The following is a 21,055-nucleotide window of genomic DNA, read 5'->3' on the forward strand; positions in this document are numbered from 1 at the left end:
AAAAAAAAAAAAAAAAAGAAGCTGTTATATACTCCTATTCAGACCCAAATATTTGAACTAAATTAGATGCATCACACATTCGTATTCTTCAAATTATTCCTTTTATCACACCAAGTTTGTTTACCTATCATTTGCAGTTCCCAAAAGCCAAATCTAAATCACTGGTGGACTTATAAAAATATAAGTTGAGGAAACTTGTGAGAATTTCCAGTAGACTGGAATATTAGTGTATAATGTGACCTGGCACATTTTTAAGGATTTGGAGTGTTCTAAAGGAGACTCAACTTTATATTCTTAAATCCAAATAGGTGTTTATAGTTTTCTCTGTCCTTTAGATTTTTTTTTATACTCCAGATATAAGAATTACAGACTAAAAAGTCTAAATGGTGCTCTCAAAAAATCTTTTCTCACATAAAACTCATTGTATAAGGCAGAAATGTGAAGCATTCCATGTTATATGTAATTCTGTACGTATATATTTCTATGTCTCAGTGACTACTTTCCACTCCAGTGTGGCCAGCTGTAATATAATTGACCATTCGTTTTATCAATTTTGTTTCAAAAACTACCGATGGGTTGAAAGTATTTCATTAAAGGTGTTTTATTATTTTAAAATCCTGTAAAATGATTCTAATATGGTAACTTAAAAATTCCCAGAAAAAACTGCAGATACTGGTAAAACTAACTTCCTATTTTTATTCTATTTGTTCTAAATAAGGTAAAAACCTTAAAAAAAATGTAATAGTCATACTTTGGCAGGTCAAGTTTGTTTCTGGAATAAAGTAGTTGTTTCATTTACTCTTAGATTCGAAATAAGATGATTGATGGAGAAAGTGGAGAAAAAACATTCAGAACTCTGGTTAAATCTCAAGATGAGGTAAGAATGGATTCTAGCTTATTCTTAAATAAAAATTATATCAAGAATAATTGATATTAGTAATTTTCCTGTTTTCTATTAATCCACTGTTAACTTACAAAATAGCGATGCCTCTAAGAAACAGTCTTTCTTTTTTAAAGCACTTCTTAGCTGGAGGGATATTTTCATTAAGATATATTTTTAACTCTCTTTTTCTTTTTATAAAATGTTGCTTTAGATTTCTTGATGTTTTCTTATACATTAACAGTATATTATTGAAATTATATTTTACATCTATATATTTTATGAGAAATGGAACACAATATAATTTTGCCATGTTGTTTTGCAGCATGCCAATGTTGTAAAATTGAAGTTGATATTGTAAAATTGAAGTTGATATTGTAAAATTGAAGTTGATATTTAATAGTATGTTTTATATGATTTGTCTGTGTGGATATTATAATTATTGAGTTCCATATATTAATTATTTTGTATTTTTAGCTTTTTGTTTACTTGTTTCTGGCTTGATTTATCGTCTTTTACTAGTTATACCCTTTAAAATTTCCCAGCACTTAAATCTGAAATTAAACCACATGATAACACAGCTCCCCCACAAATAATTGATTTGTGTAAAAAAACTTACATTGCTTTATATAGCTCTTTGTATATGAAGAATATGTCTATTATCAGTCAAATGTGGAGTACATACAGACATTTATATATTTGAGTATTTGAAAAACATAGGTCTCCGAAGCTTTTGAGCCTGGAAATGTAATTTAAGTTTTTATGCGTTACATGTATCCTTTTCCTCACAATGTCATCCTTTTTAGATGTAATACATTTCTCCAGAATTCCTCATCAGATCCTTCCCTACATAGAAGATGACCTAGAATCTGAATATGATCCTTCATTAGCACATGGCTTTTCCCATTTTAATATTATTACGAGTCCTTATTACAGAACACAAAGGGAGGTATATTTACATTTCAGACTTTATTGAAACTTCAACTCTATTTACTTAGACTTTTGCATTCTTATCTCAGCTTACAAAGTAATTTTCTGTTAACTCCCATTGATTTTTTTTCTCCTTCAATTTACTGCCAATTTTTCTGACAAATATTCATCTAAAGACTGTTTTTCTATCTTAGAGTTTTTAAATGCCTCTCATGAACACATTTGTAAAGAGATGTAACTACTCATCTTCAATTACTATATTGCCTTGCACTCCCGATTTCTATGTATATTGGTATTTCAAGAAAAGTTATTTACTCTATTAATGACTATGATTTTTATCACTATTATTTTATAGACATCCAAAACAATTAAAACATTGTGCATACATATTCTAATTTTAAGGTTATATCTTTCAAAAACTATATGTGGTCTACATATGGGGTTTGGCCACTATTATATTAATAGTGATTTATTAATATTTAGGATGTGACAGTAACCTTGTTTCTTCTAATTCTTTTAAGAATTTTACTAGTCCAAAGCCCTCTTCACCAACCCTGTTCTCCCTCCTGACATCTACCACACACACATAACCTACACATGCTCACACACAGACACACATGCCCACATTCACATTGTGTAGTTGTTACAAACATCAATTTGGTGTCATATGTTTGGCCAGCTTAAGCACCTTACCTCCTCTTTAAGACTTATTTCTTCATCGGTAAACTGCAGTATATAAATGTATATACTCCAGGGGTTGGATTCAGTGAGAGAATGACTGAAAGGTGCTTAGCATAGTGCCTGACACCAAGAAATACTTCAATATGTGTTACTTTTTGGTAAGAATGATGAAGCTCAAAGTAACCAAGCACATTAAAAATTATACATATGCCATCACTATACCTAATGGAAGAGAAAATGGATAAACGACATAGCCATGAACGCCTTTAGTGCTGTATATCCTTTCCCTGGTGGATTTAGGTGTTTTCCTAACCTTCAGTGATACCGAGTGGCCTCTAATGATACCATAATAATGCTACAAGAGTGACTTAATAAAAACAGTCATATGTTAATCATACATTTGGATCTAGGCAAACTGCATTCATGTTCTGATGTTGCCTATTACTCTTAAACATACTTTAGTGTGGACATATAAGTGATAATAACCAAGTCACACTTCTTTCTAGAGATATATTGACAAAGGAAACAGGACATACACATGGACACCTGTTAATGGCACAGACTACAGGTAATTAACTGTATTTTATGTGTATTGTGTATTCCAGTGGATAAATACTAAGTTTTTGCAGTTTCACAAGCTAATTTTCATGTAATCTTCAATTGAAAAGTTCCCAACATGAAAACATACAAAACTTATAGACTGATTTTTAAAATGGAAACGATGGAAAAAAGCCAGTAATATAAAATTTAGAAATGAAAATGTATGTGATATAAATCTATATATTTTTTATTTTTACATGAGAAATGTTGACAAATATCCATAATCATTTGTAGGGTTCCCTTCCACTGACTTCCTTTTTTAGTTGTTGTTTAGTTTACATTACTTATATTTGGGTTGCAAATTAGCCTAAAATATAAAGCTTATCTTATCATTGTACTATCTGATATAAAATGTTTAGTTGATATTATTCACCCCCACTCAGTATCAGTTCTGTAATTCTGATTCCTCCCACTGGCTGGGCTTTGGAAAGTTGGACAACCTAATACCTAGTAATAATCTCTTGGAAATTTTCCATTCTTCAGCACTTACTCAATACTTCCTTCACTTTCTTGTTCTGATTCCCCGCTGAGGTCACTGCTTCCTCTGTGGTCTTCAGAGTACTGAGGGTGATATGAGTGTGACCTCATTACTCATTCTTTTTTTTTTCCTTTCTAAAATCTCCATCTTTGAACCTTATGCCACCAAACCACAGCACGTGCTATTCCTCCTCCTTAGCAGTCATGTCCCTCTCATTCCTATAAAGATTTCAGCTCCTGGCTCATTGTCACTCTGTCGTACTTCCACATAGTTCACTGTTTTTCAAACGATGCTATACCCACACTGGTATAAAAAAAAAATTATTTAATAAAATAAACTTTTTAAAAAACCATAAGCTCAAAATATTTACTATTAGATTTCACAGATATAAAATTAGTGTTAGATTGCTATAAAATTTTCTAAATGCTTCCTCTCAGTTTCTGTATTTTGCTATCAGGGGCTGGTAATAGATAATTTGCAAATAGGCTAGGTCCATGGAAAACACTCTAAGTAGCATTGGCATAGATGATGTTTCTAATACCTGGGCTCTCTTACTCTTAGCCTCCTCTCCTCGAATGACCTTGTCATCTCCCTACCTTAGCCACTGACTCCAAAGTTATATTCTGCAGCCTTTACAGTGTCAAGTCTGCAACGCCTTCATAGTCTTTACTTGAGAATTGTTCATCCGACTCCCACGTGACTGCATTTTAGCTTTCCATCCTCCCCTGCTGGTAGCCCAACTGCAGTAATCCCTTGACTCAAGACATGAAATCCATCAATCCCTTCTGCCTTCTTGCTGCCTTACCCTCTTCCATCTTTGTACCCTTTTTTATTCAGCAGAAATTCCTTGGGTCTTATGTTCACTGTCTTGCACACACCGTCAGCTCCTTTCATCATAATTGAGTTTGGCAAACAGCAAGTTGGCAAAATACCAGTCCTGGTTAAATTCAAATTATTAGCAATGCACACTGCACCCATACAGCTACAAGTGACTGAAGTAAAATACTCAGTAGCTGATGTATCACCTAAAATTCATGACCTCTAATCTCAAGTGGGCCTTAGTGGTAGTTGGTGGTCTCCATAATCCTGTAAATTTAGGATATTCATAGATGACTCTTGGTCACTTTACTCTCCAAATCTGTAACACTTTCTCATCATTTCGCTCAGGTGATGAATTTGCTTTCCATTTCAGAGAGAAAAATAGAAGTGATCAGAGAGAACTCCCACTATTAGAGTACATAACTACTTGCATCTGTATCTCCATCTTCTATCTTTATTTCTGTTTTCAACACAATCACAAGAAGAATCATAACCCTTGAGTAGACTGTTTCATTTCTCTACTCAGCTCCCACCAGTAAATTTGCCGTCGCATTCAGTCTGACACTCGAACTCTGGCATGGCCGTCAGTAGCTTAAACCATTTGACCTCAGTCACCATCAGCTCTGAATTTACCTTCCAGATTCTCCACTGAATAGTCCCACGTTAAGCCACACTGTCCTTTTTGCTACACATCATAAACACTGGCACCCATCTGCCTCAGAATTTTTGTATATGAAATTACTTGTGTTTAGAATTACTTCTCCCAAAGAATAACATGCTCATTCCCTCATCTTCCCATCTTTACTTACTTTTCATCTCTTCAGAAAGGCCTTCTCCAACAATCATATTTAAAATGTATAGTACTTCACCACACTCTATCTCCCTCCTCCACTTCATATTCTCCATAACACTTATCACATTAAAATCACACACACACACACACACACACACACACACACACACACAGAGAGCAAATCTTATTTCTACTGATTATCATTGGTTCTGTCACTAGTAAGTTCTAAGAAGGCAGGTATTGTTCCCTGCTTTATTTACTTCTGAATCACAAGCTTGTAAGACAGTGGCACATAGTTAGCAACAAATATTTACAGAATTCAAGAATTTCAGTTTGAAGAAATGGAAGAATTTTCCAATTGAAGAAATTTTCAATCTGTCTCAGCCTTTCAAATTCATATAATGGTATACACAACTTCCATTGCAATATTTAAGTATAGAAGTCTCTTTAACTACATATTAATATACATATAATATGTAGGCTGTGGTGGACTCAACTGTTTCTTTCCTAATAAAAATCAAATCAATTCCCCAGAGTATACACATAACCTTTTATGGGAGCCTATGTTATTATCATAGGAACCTGCCTCCTCTCATGTTCCTAGGATGGCACGTGGAATACACATGGAAGAGGAAAGCATACATATTAATGTCATGATATACTACATGCCAGTCTTTCTTCACTTTTGTGGGTTTTTTTTCCTTTTTACATAATATTAGACCTATTCCAAAACACCACAATGACTGTTTTATTTGACTTTTTTTCATCAACTGATTCCCATGTCTAATTTCTAGGCATTTCTTTAAACTTGCACAATCTTCATGTCTATATACAAGTTACTCTTTTTCCTCCTTCTTCCTTGACTATTGCCACCTTTCACATTTTGGACAAACTTGTCAAATGGTGTAAAACGAGAGGAAATCTTGAAGGCCTGTCTCTTGAGAGATGATTTTATGATAAGACAAAGTGTTAGGGCATTGTATGGGAATGAGTTCTGTGCATTTGTTGCTTAGATGAACAAATTCTGAGAAAAACTGGATTCTTTTGGCCCTGCAGTGTGGTAGCTTGCTTTCCAACAGCATGAGGACACTTCTGGGTGTTTTATCTGTCTCACAAATGGCCTCTACCTTCAGCCTCTTTCCTGAGGTACCCAGTGATAATATACAGTGTGGGCAGGTTAATGTTCTTTTCTCAAGTTCATGTCACTTTTTGTTGACAAAACTTTCATCTTCTTCCATTTGCATTGAAGTTTAATTTGAACTTCCAAGTCTGATAGTCACTTCACACATTTCCAGCCCGACGTATCTGTCGTACCATTCCTGCCACTTCCGTCACTATACCTGTCACTATTCCCCGACAAGGCCCCCACTTTCCTACTTTTGCAAGCTTTCCTCACACATTGGCTTTCCAAGTCCCCAACTTTGGGCCAGATTACATCTATTTCCATTAGAAATACTTTCCTGAATCACTGTACAGATTCACAAACAGCGATTTAGAACAAAATATTACATCTACGTTGAAGGAAAAAACATGATATGTTTTGATTGCATGAGTGAGGTACAAAATATTCATTTGATGATTTCTCTCTTCCTAGGTCTTGATCCAAGTACCATATTTTCAAATGTAATCAATTATTTTAATAGTATGTGTTCTGTTTTTTAGGGAATAATTTACTTTTATGGAGTAAATAAGTTGAAAAGTGTGTTATAGTCCACTTAACTCAGTTAACCATGTTTCTGTCACTTATGAAACTGCATGAGCTATGCCATTCATCTGATGGCCACTTGCTTTATTAAACTTTAATCTCTAGAAGGAAATAAAGCAATCTTGGTCTATCAGTTTTACAGGGACAGAGATAGCAAACATTGCATATGACAGCACCATTGACTAAGAATGTTGATAAAGATCTTATCTGGCTATATGTTGAAAAATTAACTTGGCTTGAGATGGACATAATTAAATTAAACATAGCTATGTTTTTCTATAGAACAGATTGCAGCTATTAAAAACAACCAAAGACTTACAGGCCAACAAAATGCATAGTAGATATGCCCATTTTAAAACTTCTATTTTCTTCCTCATGGGTTTCCACGCTATATTTATGGTATATTAGATGTAACCCAAGCTTACAGAGTGACGCTTTAGTAGTTGCATGATAGAACGTAATCGGTTTTAATTAAAACTTTCTCTTAGCAATAAATGCTGATGGGGCAATAAAAATGTACTAATTTCCCTTGAGAAGAATTTGTAGGAGACAGTCTTCAGTGCTCAGTAATTCTGCTGTACATTTTGTAAATGGCAAGTGAATCATGAAAGGTTATCTTGCTGTCAGAGTGATTGCACTGCTTATTTTAATTTTAATCGCTGCCTCCACTTAGGGGAAGTTACCTATAAAATGAATATAGAAATTTGCATTAAATCTACATGCCATTTTATTTCCCTGACCTTTTCCCATAAGAAAAGTCTGTGAATTACTTAATGATGGAGATAGATTTTGGAATTGGAGGTAACAAGCATCCATTCATTTTGCTATCTTAAATTGTTTAATTAAATTGTAACAGATAAACCCTTGCTTTTTTTTTCTTTTCATAGAGTGAAACGTTAACATTTATAGTCATAAGAATGAAATTTTGAAATTTTATGTTTTTCCCTATTCTATGTTATCCGTAAAAATATATAATGATGTTTGGATATCCATTCTCAAAACTCGGGCTGCATGAGGCTTAAGTGATTTAAAAGATCTACAAATCCCTAAATCTAAAAGTTGAAATTATCACAAATTCAAGGATCTACACATGCCTAGAAATACTCAAAAGCCTAGATATGAAAACCCTTTTCTGCACATTACTAAAATTTTGGCTAAATATTAAAAGCAAATGCCGAAGGTGACAAAGTGTGTTACATTAAACATTGCTTTTGGAAAGTAGTTAAATCGGATATTTTAGAGGTATCATAAACCCACTGTTCACAAGTTTTCTTCTATATTCAAACCACAGCAAAGATCATGTGGCTGTCTAGCACATGTGGATATGGAATAGTTATGTCCTTTGAGTATTAGCCAGCATGAGAGTAGAAAAATTAGACATATATAGTTGTGTTATTAGAAAGTGCATAAAATTCTGAAATCCTTTAACAATTCTAATATGTGTTTTATTATTTTATTTTATTATTAATTGGAATATCAAAATGAGTAAGATTACCTGCCTAACAGCTTTTTATTTTGGGCAGCCATTAAGGCAAGTTTTGATGACCGGCTTGTCTGAAACATTCTTTGTGTCTAAAACATTCTGAATTTGGCCTAAGATTTTCACCGGAACTCTCCTCTGCTTTGGATATCTACCATAAGACTGGAGTAGCCGCATGCTTGTTAACTACCAAACTGAAGATCTATTTCCTGTTGCACCTAGTAACAGTCTTCCAAATAATGTGGAATAGTCACAGTAAATAAACTTGAAATAAATACTCTGACTTAGTTTTACTATTGGGTACAAACTAATGAGTTGAGCAGACAGTTTCTATTATTGCAGTAAAGGAATCTGAATCTGCCTAAGAGTAGACACTAGAGAACGTGCCTAAGGATTAGAGTTTTAAAATACTGGGTATTTAATCTCTCAAAACAATATATTTTAGATGACTTTATGCATTGTTCAATAGTAATGATAATGACAAGGAGTGGTGGCTCATGCCTGTAATCCCAGCACTTTGGTAAGCTGAGGCAGGCAGATTGCCTGGGCAACATAGTGTAAATCCCATCTCTACTAAAATACAAACACTAGCATGGCATGGCAGAATGTGCCTGTGGTCCCAGCTACTTGGGCTGAGGTGGGAGGATCAATTGAGCCCAGGGATTTGAGGTTGCGATGAGCCATGATTGCACCACTGCTCTCCAGCCTGGGGGATAGAGTAAGACCTTGTCTCAAAAAAAAAAAAAAAAAAGTAATAATAACTCTTCCATTTGTATTTTAACAGTGTCCATTTTATAGAAAGCACTTTGACAGTATATATAATACATTAGGAGGTGTGTCCAAATGGTATGATGTATTTACTTTGTTGGAACATACCCCTGATGTTCTTCAATTTTTGTTTAAAACTGAAAGGACTTTAATATAATTTTCTGGAAATATAGTAGAGGGCCATGACATTCCTTCCTCGACTAATTTATAGGTTCATTCAGGAGCTTGCTTTCCACCTGTCTCTTCTGATTCCCTACAATGTAGAGAGCTAGATGACTCTGGATGGCAAGACCGAAATTAAGTACTGTATTTGCTGAATGCATTTTCTTGTCAAAGTAATATGTCTTTTCCTTCCCATGAGGAAGATCTTTCAATTTTCCCATGAACTTGATGTGTCTTTTTTTTAAGTTATGTTTCATTTTTGTTTGTTTGTGTTTATGCTTCTCTTGTTTCTATTGCAGTTTGGCCTTGGTATTACCAACCTACAGTTTTTACTATATAAAAGCCAAAATAGAAGAGACAATAACTCAGGCCAGATGTAAGTACTGTGAAAGTGACTTCAGGGTCCATTTGTTATCTCCTAGTATCAGATGTTTAAATACGTCTAGATTTTGGAATACCCAAGGCTTATTAAATATTTTAGTAGGTGTTATTACCAAATCTACAGCAATGATTCTAACCCATTCCAAACATGCAAGGAACAAGAAATATTCTACATGGATAGAATATGAGCAGGTACTCCAGTCTCACTGGCAGTCCCCACCGCCCTTCCCTGCCTTGCTATGTGCTCATAGAATCATTGCAGTGCTGTGTCCTGTTGCTGTCGTTTTAAGGGTCTGCTAGCTGGAGCAAAATGTTTCACGTGCTACTTATCAACTTATTCTCTACTCTCATGGCACTGTGCTAGTAAAGCTTTTCCTTATCTTTCCTTTTCTTTTTGTTTCTTTTTTTCTTTCCTTTTTTTTTCTTTTGCATTTGGCCAGAATAATATTGTGCTTCACATCCTCTACTTCTACTTTGAATAAATAAAATTGCGCTGGTCTTTGGCTTTGGTTTGGCAATTAACTCTTTTTCATCATCCAAATTAATGTCTCAGTGATGCAAATGGATTAGTTTTTTTTTTTTAAGCCTCATTTGGAATGTAGAATAATTACTAATACTAGTGCATACTTCAAGTTATTGTTTATTTTGTTTTGGGTGACTAGATTTTGTGAAGTAAAATGACCATCATATCCTTTGCACATTGCTGATTATTATTGCTAACAACCTCAAATTTTTCTGTGAGCATGAAGTAAAAAACTAAACAATACCAAAAATACACATATATGTTTCACATCTGATCTGAAAGTAAGCTAGAGTTTCTTTCATTTCTCTGTCTGTCCTTTTTTTGCTCTCCGCAGGCCTCGTGTTCATAGTGCATTATACAGAGTACCTTTATATTTCCACTTTCACTTGATAGATAGATATGATGGTCTTTTCACAACCAGCAATTCTGCATGAGCTAGTTCTTCAATTGATAAATGAGGGGATAACTAGTGACTCTTTGATTGTTATATGCTTATGTTTATAGCCTGATGTTATTGGTATTACACCTGCATTAATCACTTTGCAAAACAGACCCTTGAAATAACCACAGTACAGAGAGGGTTATCTAGTAATAATGGACAGGACATACTTTCCAGTCTCCAAAATATGTCTTTTTTTCCTAGACTACAGCTATACATAAATGAACCTTTGATCTATGCACAATATTTTTATTCAAGAAAGTCATTGAATAAAATATTGTTTGTGACCCCCTTTGCTTTACCCTCTTTTGTTTTTGTTTCCCTGCTTTCTCTTTCTGATGGATTTTCACAGCAAAAAAGGGCAAAATGAAGGGCAAGTATTTTCTTGTTGCTCAATTTCTTTCTGTTTAGTACACTTGACATTTCCACTGATATTTTCCTTCCCATTGGATATTATCCTCTGTGCTTCTCATTTGCTAAATTTTCCTTCATGATCACTTAAAACTTAGCAGCAAAAAATGGTAGAAAGAATATGTTGTGTTTTCATATGCAATCTGGTTCACATTCAAATTTTTTTCTTGGACTTCAGAAGTTTTGTATTGTGTCCTTCCACATATTAATTCACACCTAATATGAAGAATGTTATTAATTCACTAAAGGCATTAATGAGTTTTTTAACATTGTTTCCTGTATCATAATTTTGGTAAGCTGTTTAGATAATTGGTGCTTAAATAAAATACCTCTGGTATAACATTCATATCAATCACTTTTTTAAAGATACTTGGTTATAGTAGGCTTAGATCAGAAAATTATAGACATAGCATTTTCTTTGAAATAACTGTTGTGATCCATGTAATGAAGTTAATCCATGTTATAATTTTACTATATTGGGAAGCATTGAGGACCTTTATATTCATTGATGTGTTTCCGTTTTAGGATGTAAGTACTCTATTTTCAATTTTTCTTATTAGGTAATCTTTCTCATGCCTTCTTATTGTTACGGAATCTCTGGATATATACTCTGAATTACCTCTCTAATGCTATAACATTATCTTTGCAGATTCAGAAACCCTGAAGCCAGATAATTTTGAAGAATCTGGCTATACATTCATAGCACCAAGGTGGGTTTTGTTTTGTTTTGTTTTTTGATACATCTTGTATCAGTAGCTAGGCCTTCAACAATAGTTCGGAATTGGGTCAAGACTGCTCTGGGTTAATTCCATATCATATTATGGAATCAAAGGAAATAATTATTTTAAAACTGAAACAAAATATTATTTATTCATTTCTTTACTCATTCAAATATGGGAGGCCAAGATGGGCAGATCATGAGATCAAGAGATTGAGACCATCCTGGCCAACATGGTGAAACCCTTGTCTCTACTAAAAGTACAAAAATTAGCTGGGTGTGTTGGCACATGACTGTAGTCCCAGCTACTTGGGAGGCTGAGACAGAAGAATCGCTTGAACCTGGGAGGTAGAGGATGAAGTGAGCTAAGATTTTACCAGTGCAGTCCTGCCTGGTGACAAAGTGAGACTCCGTCTCAAAAAAAAAAAAAAGCAATTACTATGTGCTAAGCAATGTACACTCTGGGAAACAAACATGGGAATAAAATGGACATAGGCTTTGCTCTTGTAGGACAAACAGCGCATCCAACAATAATAGAAAATTGGGTATTTTTACCTGTGAATATGTTTACATATATAAATACACATATATGTACCAATATTTATGTGTATCTATACAGTTATGACTAGAGTGAACATAATAATGGAATTTGTTAATGGTCTAAAGCAACTTTTTGGGAGAGCATGTTTATAGTGGCATTGCTTTACATAGATTTTTAGACACACTTCATTTCCTCCTACCCAATTTAATTTCTCTCTCGTATACTCTGCTTTCTTTATCTCATATGTCCATCTTTTTCTCCTATCTTGAGTTTTTTGTAATTATTTGAAACTATTCAGTAATCCAAGGCTGTTATTTTTCTTTCTTTCCTCAGTTTTTTATTCCTGCACTATAGCAGACATACAATTTTCAAATATAATTCCTATTAATCTGGGATAAATTACTGGGAACAATTGACATAGAGGCTTGGATTATTAATTTTTTACTTTTCTTGAATTAACCCCAAAACCCAAAGAAGATGCATATAAATTGTTCTGAGTTACCCTTTTATTTCTGTAAAAGGATATTTCTGAACTGTTTCCACTTTAACACAGTGAATATGGATTTTTTGCGAAATCTCTGTTAACAAAGCATGTTCTTGGCTTTGTGAGTGCCTCTATCCTTGAGAAGCTTCTCTTGCTTGTATTTCCTTTAGTATTTGATACTGTTGATCATTCTCTCCTTTGATACTTCTTGCTTTCTCTTGCTTGATGACACTACTATAATTTTCTATTTCTCTCTCTGGCTGCATATTTACTGTCTCTCTCATGAGTTTCATTTCCCCTGCTGATCATGTCTATGAAAGGGCTGCACAGAGTGCTAAACTAGGCTATCTTTTTATCTGAGACTACATTCAGACCACAAGCCATGCATCTGTTCCCTGCCTACAGGTTAGGTTCATGACTCCCAAATCTATATGATGGCCATAAACCTTTAGAGACAAAGACGTATGTGTTTCATTGATATTACATTATATTATTTGATTCTATATTGTATCTATTTCCAGACACTATGTCAACTTTACATGAGACAGTCATATCTCATGAAAACCAGGCAAGAATCTCTCTTCAGTGTGCTTCAGATTTAGTATCTTATAAATATTTGTTTCCTTTGGAAAATTCTACCTATATTGCCTCACAGAAGAAAATGCCAGATTGCCAGTGAGCAATCTTGAAACCTGCTAGTTATCCTTTTCTGCTTCCTTTCCCTTGTATCTCACTTCTAATTCATCACCACATCTTGCCAATTATCTTATGAGTATCAAGTGTATCTGTCAATCTCAGCTTCCTCTGCCCTAGTCCAGGCCACTGGCCTCTCTCACCTAAACTACTATATTTGCCTCTTAACTGATCTCCCTACTTTTGTATTTTCCCTGTATTTCCTAATGTTGTCTTTGTTCTGTACCAGAGAATCTCTAAAATGTGAAAAAAATCATTTTCCTCATCTGCTAAATATGAGCCAGTGGTTCTATATCGTCTTCATGATCATCTGTGCTGTATATTATAGATTTCAAATGCTCTTCCGCCAGGTCCTGGTTTACTGGTGTGCTTCCCCCACACTCCATACTAGGGACCATCAAACTACAGCCTATAGATCAGCTATCAGTTGTAAACATAAAGTTTTACTGGCGCACAGTGATGCTTATTTTTTTATGCAATGGCTTTGGCTGCTTTCTTTGCAGAGACAGGGTTGAGTAGTTGTGGCATAGACTTTATGGGCCACAAAATCCTAAATCACTTGCTACGTGGCCCTATCAGGGAAAGTTTCCCTACCCCTACTCTAAATTCCAGCCACGCTAACTTTTTTCAGTTCCTAAATGTGCTATTACTCTTTTTGCTTTGTTTTGGTCTTACCTTCTTTCTTTCATTAATTCTCTTTTCCCTTTTGGAAAGGAGATGTATATCACACATGCACATGCATGCCGCTCCCTCCTAAATCCCGACTTAAAAGTTCCTTGATGTGGAGATTTCTTTCCTTTCTTTACTGGAGAACCTAGAAATTTTCTTAAAGTTTAAAATATTTACATAATGATTCAATAGGGGCAAGCTAGACAGCAATGCTAAGGGAATAGGGCGTATGCAGACTTGCTGCCTGCTTCATAGAGTTCTGTATTTCTCTTGGGGAGCACTGGCCACATTTTATTTACTTTCCTCAACAGACCATAACTGTGTCTATTTGACTTAGCATTCAGTGCCCCAAATTGAATCCGTTGCTGGCACATAGTAGGTGCTGAACTGGAGAATCTATAAATATATAAAGAATATCCCTAAAAGTTATATTACTAATAATACCTGCAATCTTATTAGTAGTTTTTGGTCACAAGTAACTTTAATCAATTTCAAGTTACTTTGAATTACTGAGAGCAACTTTAATCCACTTTAACTAGAAAGAATTTTCTCAATATTAAGGGAAAAAAAAACAGGGTCCCACAGAATATTAACATAGCAAAAAATGTAAGAAGAGATGAAATTAGGCCTGCTCTGTTGGCATGACTATCCACGTCAGTTCTGTGTTGTTCTCTGCAGTTTCTTCCCTTGTCTCTCCCCGTTATTAAGTAGTAGATTATGCATATTGGCTTTGTCAGTGTAAGACAAGGTGAAATCTAGGGTAGAATCCAGATACGTAAAGAAGGGATGGAGACATCTCTCAATTCTAATTCATAATTCATAGGCAATGGATTTTGTTTAATCCAGCAGTTATTAGTGTATGAACCATTTCTGTGGTCAGTGTCACATTTCACATTTTTTTTTTTACAATTAAAAGTTTTAAAATATATTTACATATATGTACAACTACTACTATAGTTAATTTTAGAACATTTTCATTACTGTAAAGAGAAAATCTGTAACCTTCACCGTTGCCTACCCATCCTTACCCCAACCCTCCCCAGACCCAAGCAACTGCTAATCTATTTTATAGCTACATGCTTGCTCTAGACATATTGTATAAATAGAATAATACAACCTGTGGCATTTGCATCTGGCTTATTTCACGTAGCATGATGTTTTCAAGGTTTATCCATGTTGTAGCATGTATCAGTATGTTTTTATAGCTGAAGGATATCAATATATCTTACTAAAAGACTGGAATTCACTTATGTGTTTAGGGCAGGACAAAATACTTTAGAAGGAAGAATATTTCACTTGTGGGACAAATACTCTTCCTTTTCAAGGTGGGGCAAGCCAATGAATGTCCACTTCAATGTATATTAAGCCCTTTATGTGCTTGATTTTATATATACATAAATGTGTGTGTGTATACATATATATATGTATATATATTATATGTGTGTATATATATACACATATGTATATATATTATATATGTATTTTAAAACATATACACACACACACATATATATGCACACACACACGTGTGTGTATACACATATATAAAATTTTTTGAAAACATGTATACACACACATTTTTTTTTTTTAATTTTACTTTAAGTTCTGGGATACACGTGCAGAATGCGCAGGTTTGTTACACTGGTATACATGTGGCATGGTGGTTTGCTGCACCTATCAACCTGTCATCTAGGTTTTAAACCCCATATGTATTAGGTATTTGTCCTAATGCTCTCCCTCCCTTTGCCCCCCATGCCCCAAGATTTCTGTTTTAATTGCTATATGAGACTGCTAAATCTATGATATACAATGATAATAGTATAATAACTACAGCAAAACCCAATATTTATTGAGTAGCTCCTGTCCAAAGACCAAATGTTTAATTCACATTGTCTGTAATCACCACTTACTGGCAAAAGTATTGGTCCATTACAGAGGTGAGTAAATGGAAGTTACCAGAAGTTCAATGGTTTGCAAAGTCTTATGGCTAATAAGAAAAAAATCGTGTTTTCACTACTTTACTGACCCTATAAAGTTTCAATTTTAATACCTAATATCTCAAAATGTTTTTTTCCCAGAGATTACTGCACTGACCTGAAAATATCAGATAATAACACTGAATTTCTTTTAAATTTCAATGAGTTTATTGATAGAAAAACTCCAAACAATCCATCATGTAAGTAAGCATTAATTTGAAATGACTGCTTAAGTGTGGTTCTGTTGGTTTATAGTATATCATAGGATATGATAATCGTGTTACTTTATTATGTTCTGCTGGTGGTTTATTTAATTTATAATTTTCTAATAGTAAAATGTGACAATTTGATCCTTAATTTTGCATACTAAAGAAATGTCAGTTAAATCAAATTTTCAAAACAAGGTAATAGATTCTTGCAAATGGTTAAACGTAAATGTGGCATGCTCATGTTAGCGCCTCTCAAATTTAGGAATTTTAATTTTGAATGAACTTTTGAAGACTTTTTTTTATAGCATTTTGCCTGCTATATAGAGGAAAACATACATTTTTATAAATTTATTTACATCCTTCAAATAATATAATGAGTTTTAATATGGGTAGAATAAAAACCAAAGTATAAATATATACCACTTAATGTGTTTTTTCCTTCCTGACATTCTATTTGGATCACAAGTTAACTTCATGTCTTAAAAAATTATGCTTCTGTAATTTCTCATTTATGAGGTAAATCAAGTTAAAATAGACAACAGAATGTTAGTAATTAGTTTTTAACCATTATATTTGTCTTTCAGGTAAATTCACATCATTCATAGTCTAAAGTTAACAAAAAATGCTGGATTTGGGGCTTTTAATCATTAAAAAATCTAAATCATTTTTCCTCCTAAAAATATTTATTATAAAAGTGCTACCAGAACAAATGCCATACAAATGGGAAATAAGAGGAAAACCAAATTCATGGCAAAATTTATCTTCATAAATATAATTTGAAAAAAAGAATAAGCACACACAATTGACTTTTTTGTTCTCTCTGAAAAAGGAGTCTCTGTTCTCTCTCCCTCTCTTCCTCCTTTTCCTTCTCCTCCTCCCTTCTTGTTGTTTTTCAATTGTTTGTCTTTCTATCAGGAAAGGTCAAACAACGCCCTTTATCAGTTATCAAAAAGACAAAGCCCTTCTTAAAGGTGCCTCTTAACTTCAATTTGTTGCATATGAGAAGAAATAACTTTCTAGCACCTTCACTTGAGCATAAATTAGTTAGTGGCTTCAGTGAGCCACACTGAAAACTTGTCATGGGAGCCGAAGTCTACATTGATCATGCCTTAATGTGATGATTCCAAATCTTTCTACCCAGTGTGAGCTGACTGAGACTGAGCCAGTGCCGCCTTTTTTTTTTTTTTNTTTTGAGGTGGAGTTTTGCTCTTGTTGCTCATGCTGGAGTGCAGTGGCACAATCTTGGCTCACCACAATGTCTGCCTCCTGGGTTCCAGAGATTCTCCTGCCTCAGCCTCCCACGTAGCTGGGATTACAGGCATGTACTACCACACCTGGCTAATTTTGTATTTTTTTAGTCAAGACGAGGTTTCTCCATGTCACTCAGACTGGTCTCAAACTCCTGACATCAGGTGATCCTCCTACCTCGGCCTCTGAAAGTGCTGGGATTACAGGCATGAGCCACTGTGCCTGGCCGTCAGTGCCTTCTAAATGTTATTTTATGTTATTGTTTATTACCTCTTATTGAGTACTAGGCATTTCTAATAGAGGACTGTAATAAAGTTGTTGAATATTCCTTTAATTGGATACCAAAATTATGAAACACTCTCATAATCCTTGTAAAAATGAGTTTATCAGAAATGTTTTTCCTAACATGTAACTTTTCAGAACACCATGAAAATTGGAATCATTCCTTTTTTTTGTTTACTGCTTCTGGTTCCTAGGGAAGTATAAATACGTTTAAACAAAATAATCTCTTCCTAATCCATATTGTTGTCTGTTCTTTAATATCTTTCATTTCACTTCGCCTTTTATCTGTCTCCTGTATAACCCAATAGACGTTGTTTGAGGTTACTGTATATTCATGTAACAAATAGAGAATTTGTAGAATTTTAGTTACAAGATTTCTGTGACAATATTATAAATTATTGATTGTTCTCAATCATGTCTTTACCTTATATTGTTAAATGATGTGTTAAACTAACTTTAAAAGTAGATATCAATGACTGAAATCTGTGATCTAAATAGGTTTTGTAAAACAGGGGGCAGTCAAGTTTAATTTTTGCTTTGTCAAAGTACTTAATCCATTGGTGAAATTACAGTGAATACCTAATATTTAAATTACCTAAAGTTTTATGATATAAAGTTGCTGTCTTCTACTTATCCCCCTCTTCTTTGTTTATGAGATATTGTATATTTATGTGTATATAAAATGGTAAAGATTTCTGGACACATTTTAGGCTTGGGGCACAATGAAAAGAATAAAATTATAAAATTACTTGCAAGTTTGTCTTATTTTATGAATTAGACATAGAGTCTATTTTGTTTTACCTAAAGGGATTAGAGGCAATTAGAACATTTACTTTCCAAATGAACTGTTTTTTAAATGATTCAGTTTCTAAAATAATATAGTGAAAAAGAGTGTCTAGAATGAATTAAAATGTACTCCAAAATATGGATTAAATGTATCCTTTAATCTCATGTGTAAGATATATTAACTTAAAATAATTGAAAGCAACAAAAATTTTTCCAGCCTACCTCATGCCCACCTTGTAGAGTAATAGGATGTTAAGAACATATATTCTTTATCTGAGAAAAGTCAAATTTTATCATAAATATGAAATTTCAGAGGGTCCCTTTTAGGTGATTTCAGAGCTTCATGGGTTTAGAGGAATGGAGAATGGGAAGAAGGCAGAGGTTTTTGTTGAAGAATGTATAATAATTGACCTTTGATCCTCATAATTTGTTTCCTCAACTATCTTTAAACTTGGGCTTTAATATGCATTCATTATTCCAGAAATGACAACCTATTATCTTCTTTGATATTGGTTCTTTGACCAGTACAAGCAGATTTCAGAATCGTTCTTGGGATTGTACAGCTCTGTGATGCTCATTCCATTCCTTGCTCCTCAATATACGGCACTGAATTTTTCAGTCTTACGTACTCCAAGATTATCCTGTGTTTTGACATTTATGATAGAAACGAATTAAAATACTTTTCTTACAACAAGTGAAAGTGAAAGTAGACAGTAACTTTTTGTTGAATGTTTTTACTTGACAATTTCAGAGGTAGTTCTGTTTTTATATATAGAAATTGTATATACATGTATAAAATTTTATGTGTATGTGTGTATACATCAAATTGTCATAAAATTATGATGGTTGGGAATCACCATCCTACCATACAGAAATAAAAACACAAAAGGAAGACTATTTCCTGTTCCTTAGCATAGTTTATTTCATAGTTTGATAAAGTTTACATGTATAATTTGCCTCATTTAGAAGTGGCTTTTCTACCACTAAATCCATTCATTTCCTGGGAAATGTGAGGAAAGATGAACAGTATAAAAATTACAAAGAAAATGAATATGGAATATATTTTAAAATTCATAGAAATATATACTCTAAATTGCTTTTCAAAATAGAAAATATATTTTTCATTATGATCATAATTTTAGAACTGAGTTTAACTGAGGATCTCCCTTTTCTGTGTTAGGTAACACGGATTTGATTAATAGAGTCTTGCTTGATGCAGGCTTTACAAATGAACTTGTCCAAAATTACTGGAGTAAGCAGAAAAATATGTAAGTATTTGTTCTTATTAATAAAAATATATAGTCCGCATTTCAGTTTCTCCTGTGGAAATTGGGTATGGGTCTCATAAATTTACAGTTCATTAGTAATGTTTCATAATTATTTCTCAAGAAAATCACTGTACAGTTGTTGACAACTTGCATTTTCAGTTGTGGATGTTTTTCAGTACTAACATCTGCTATTACTGAGCTTTTCACGTACAAACACTTCAGTGTGAACAAACCAAATTAAATGGGCATGATTGTGTGTTTCTGTTTGTGCTAAAATAGAATTTCCAGTCAGCATTTAGCTGGATTTCTAATAGCACTACCATATATCCAGTCAAGAAAATCTAAGTGTGATTCTTATTTATAATTTCTTCTCCACCCCATTTTCAATCACTAATTGCTAAATATTTCTCCTAGCAATGTTTTCTTCTCTACCTCATAATCAAGGCCCTAAGATCCCGTTTCTAGGAAAACACAGCAGCTGATTTTTCTGCCTTTAGTGTTCTCCATTCCTCCACCTGCAGCTCCTAGTCAGTTCTCCATACAATTCATATTTGCAGAATCTAACTTCTAAAATGCAGTTCTAAGTTCAAGATGCAGGTGAAGCTCTCTAGCATGGAATTCAAAATCATTCATTAGCTGACCATTAAGAAACCTGTACTTGAAACTTTACTTCCTACTGTTTCTCTCCTTTTGCTTTATGTTTTTTTTGTTGTTGTTTTTCACCAAATATCAGCAGTCTCTGGTAGCTCTTTCCTTTATACATACTTTCCTCTCTACAAGTGATATCTTCCTGCTTTCTGTGTCATCACTGTCAACTCATACTCCATGTTCAAAATGCATCTCAGTTATTTCCCATGATATGTCTTCCTTAACATCCCTCTTTTAAATACTAATTTCATAGATATTTAAATCATTACAACATAGTTGTGCATCTGTTGATATGTTTCCTTTGACTTCCTTTACTTTACAAACTTGTTTTCTCTTTGTATCACCAACATCTAACTTTGTACCTTAGAGTATGTTCAACAAAACATTTCCTTCTTTTGTCTTGTGTTCCAGCAAGGGAGTGAAAGCACGATTTGTTGTGACTGATGGTGGGATTACCAGAGTTTATCCCAAAGAGTAAGTTCA

The 21,055-nt window shown here is 33.8% G+C and overlaps 1 protein-coding gene across 11 annotated transcripts in view; it reads left to right on the forward strand.

Moving 5' to 3' along the window:
• Positions 1-21,055, forward strand: part of CACNA2D1 (calcium voltage-gated channel auxiliary subunit alpha2delta 1) — a 489,928-nt gene that overhangs the window by 444,972 nt on the left and 23,901 nt on the right. For 5 of the 11 annotated variants that reach the window (XM_017523100.2, XM_017523102.2, XM_017523105.2 and 2 more), the window contains 8 exons: positions 806-877; positions 2,998-3,059; positions 9,596-9,672; positions 10,992-11,012; positions 11,700-11,760; positions 16,234-16,331; positions 19,837-19,924; positions 20,984-21,046. In XM_017523100.2, coding sequence (XP_017378589.1) covers positions 806-877; positions 2,998-3,059; positions 9,596-9,672; positions 10,992-11,012; positions 11,700-11,760; positions 16,234-16,331; positions 19,837-19,924; positions 20,984-21,046 — 542 coding nt within the window. The remainder of the gene's footprint in view (positions 1-805; positions 878-2,997; positions 3,060-9,595; positions 9,673-10,991; positions 11,013-11,699; positions 11,761-16,233; positions 16,332-19,836; positions 19,925-20,983; positions 21,047-21,055) is intronic. The other 6 variants (XM_017523103.2, XM_017523104.2, XM_017523107.2 and 3 more) reach the window with 3 other exon arrangements.

Source organism: Cebus imitator, unplaced genomic scaffold, assembly GCF_001604975.1.
Source record: "Cebus imitator isolate Cc_AM_T3 unplaced genomic scaffold, Cebus_imitator-1.0 Scaffold26, whole genome shotgun sequence".
NCBI lineage: Eukaryota > Metazoa > Chordata > Mammalia > Primates > Cebidae > Cebus > Cebus imitator.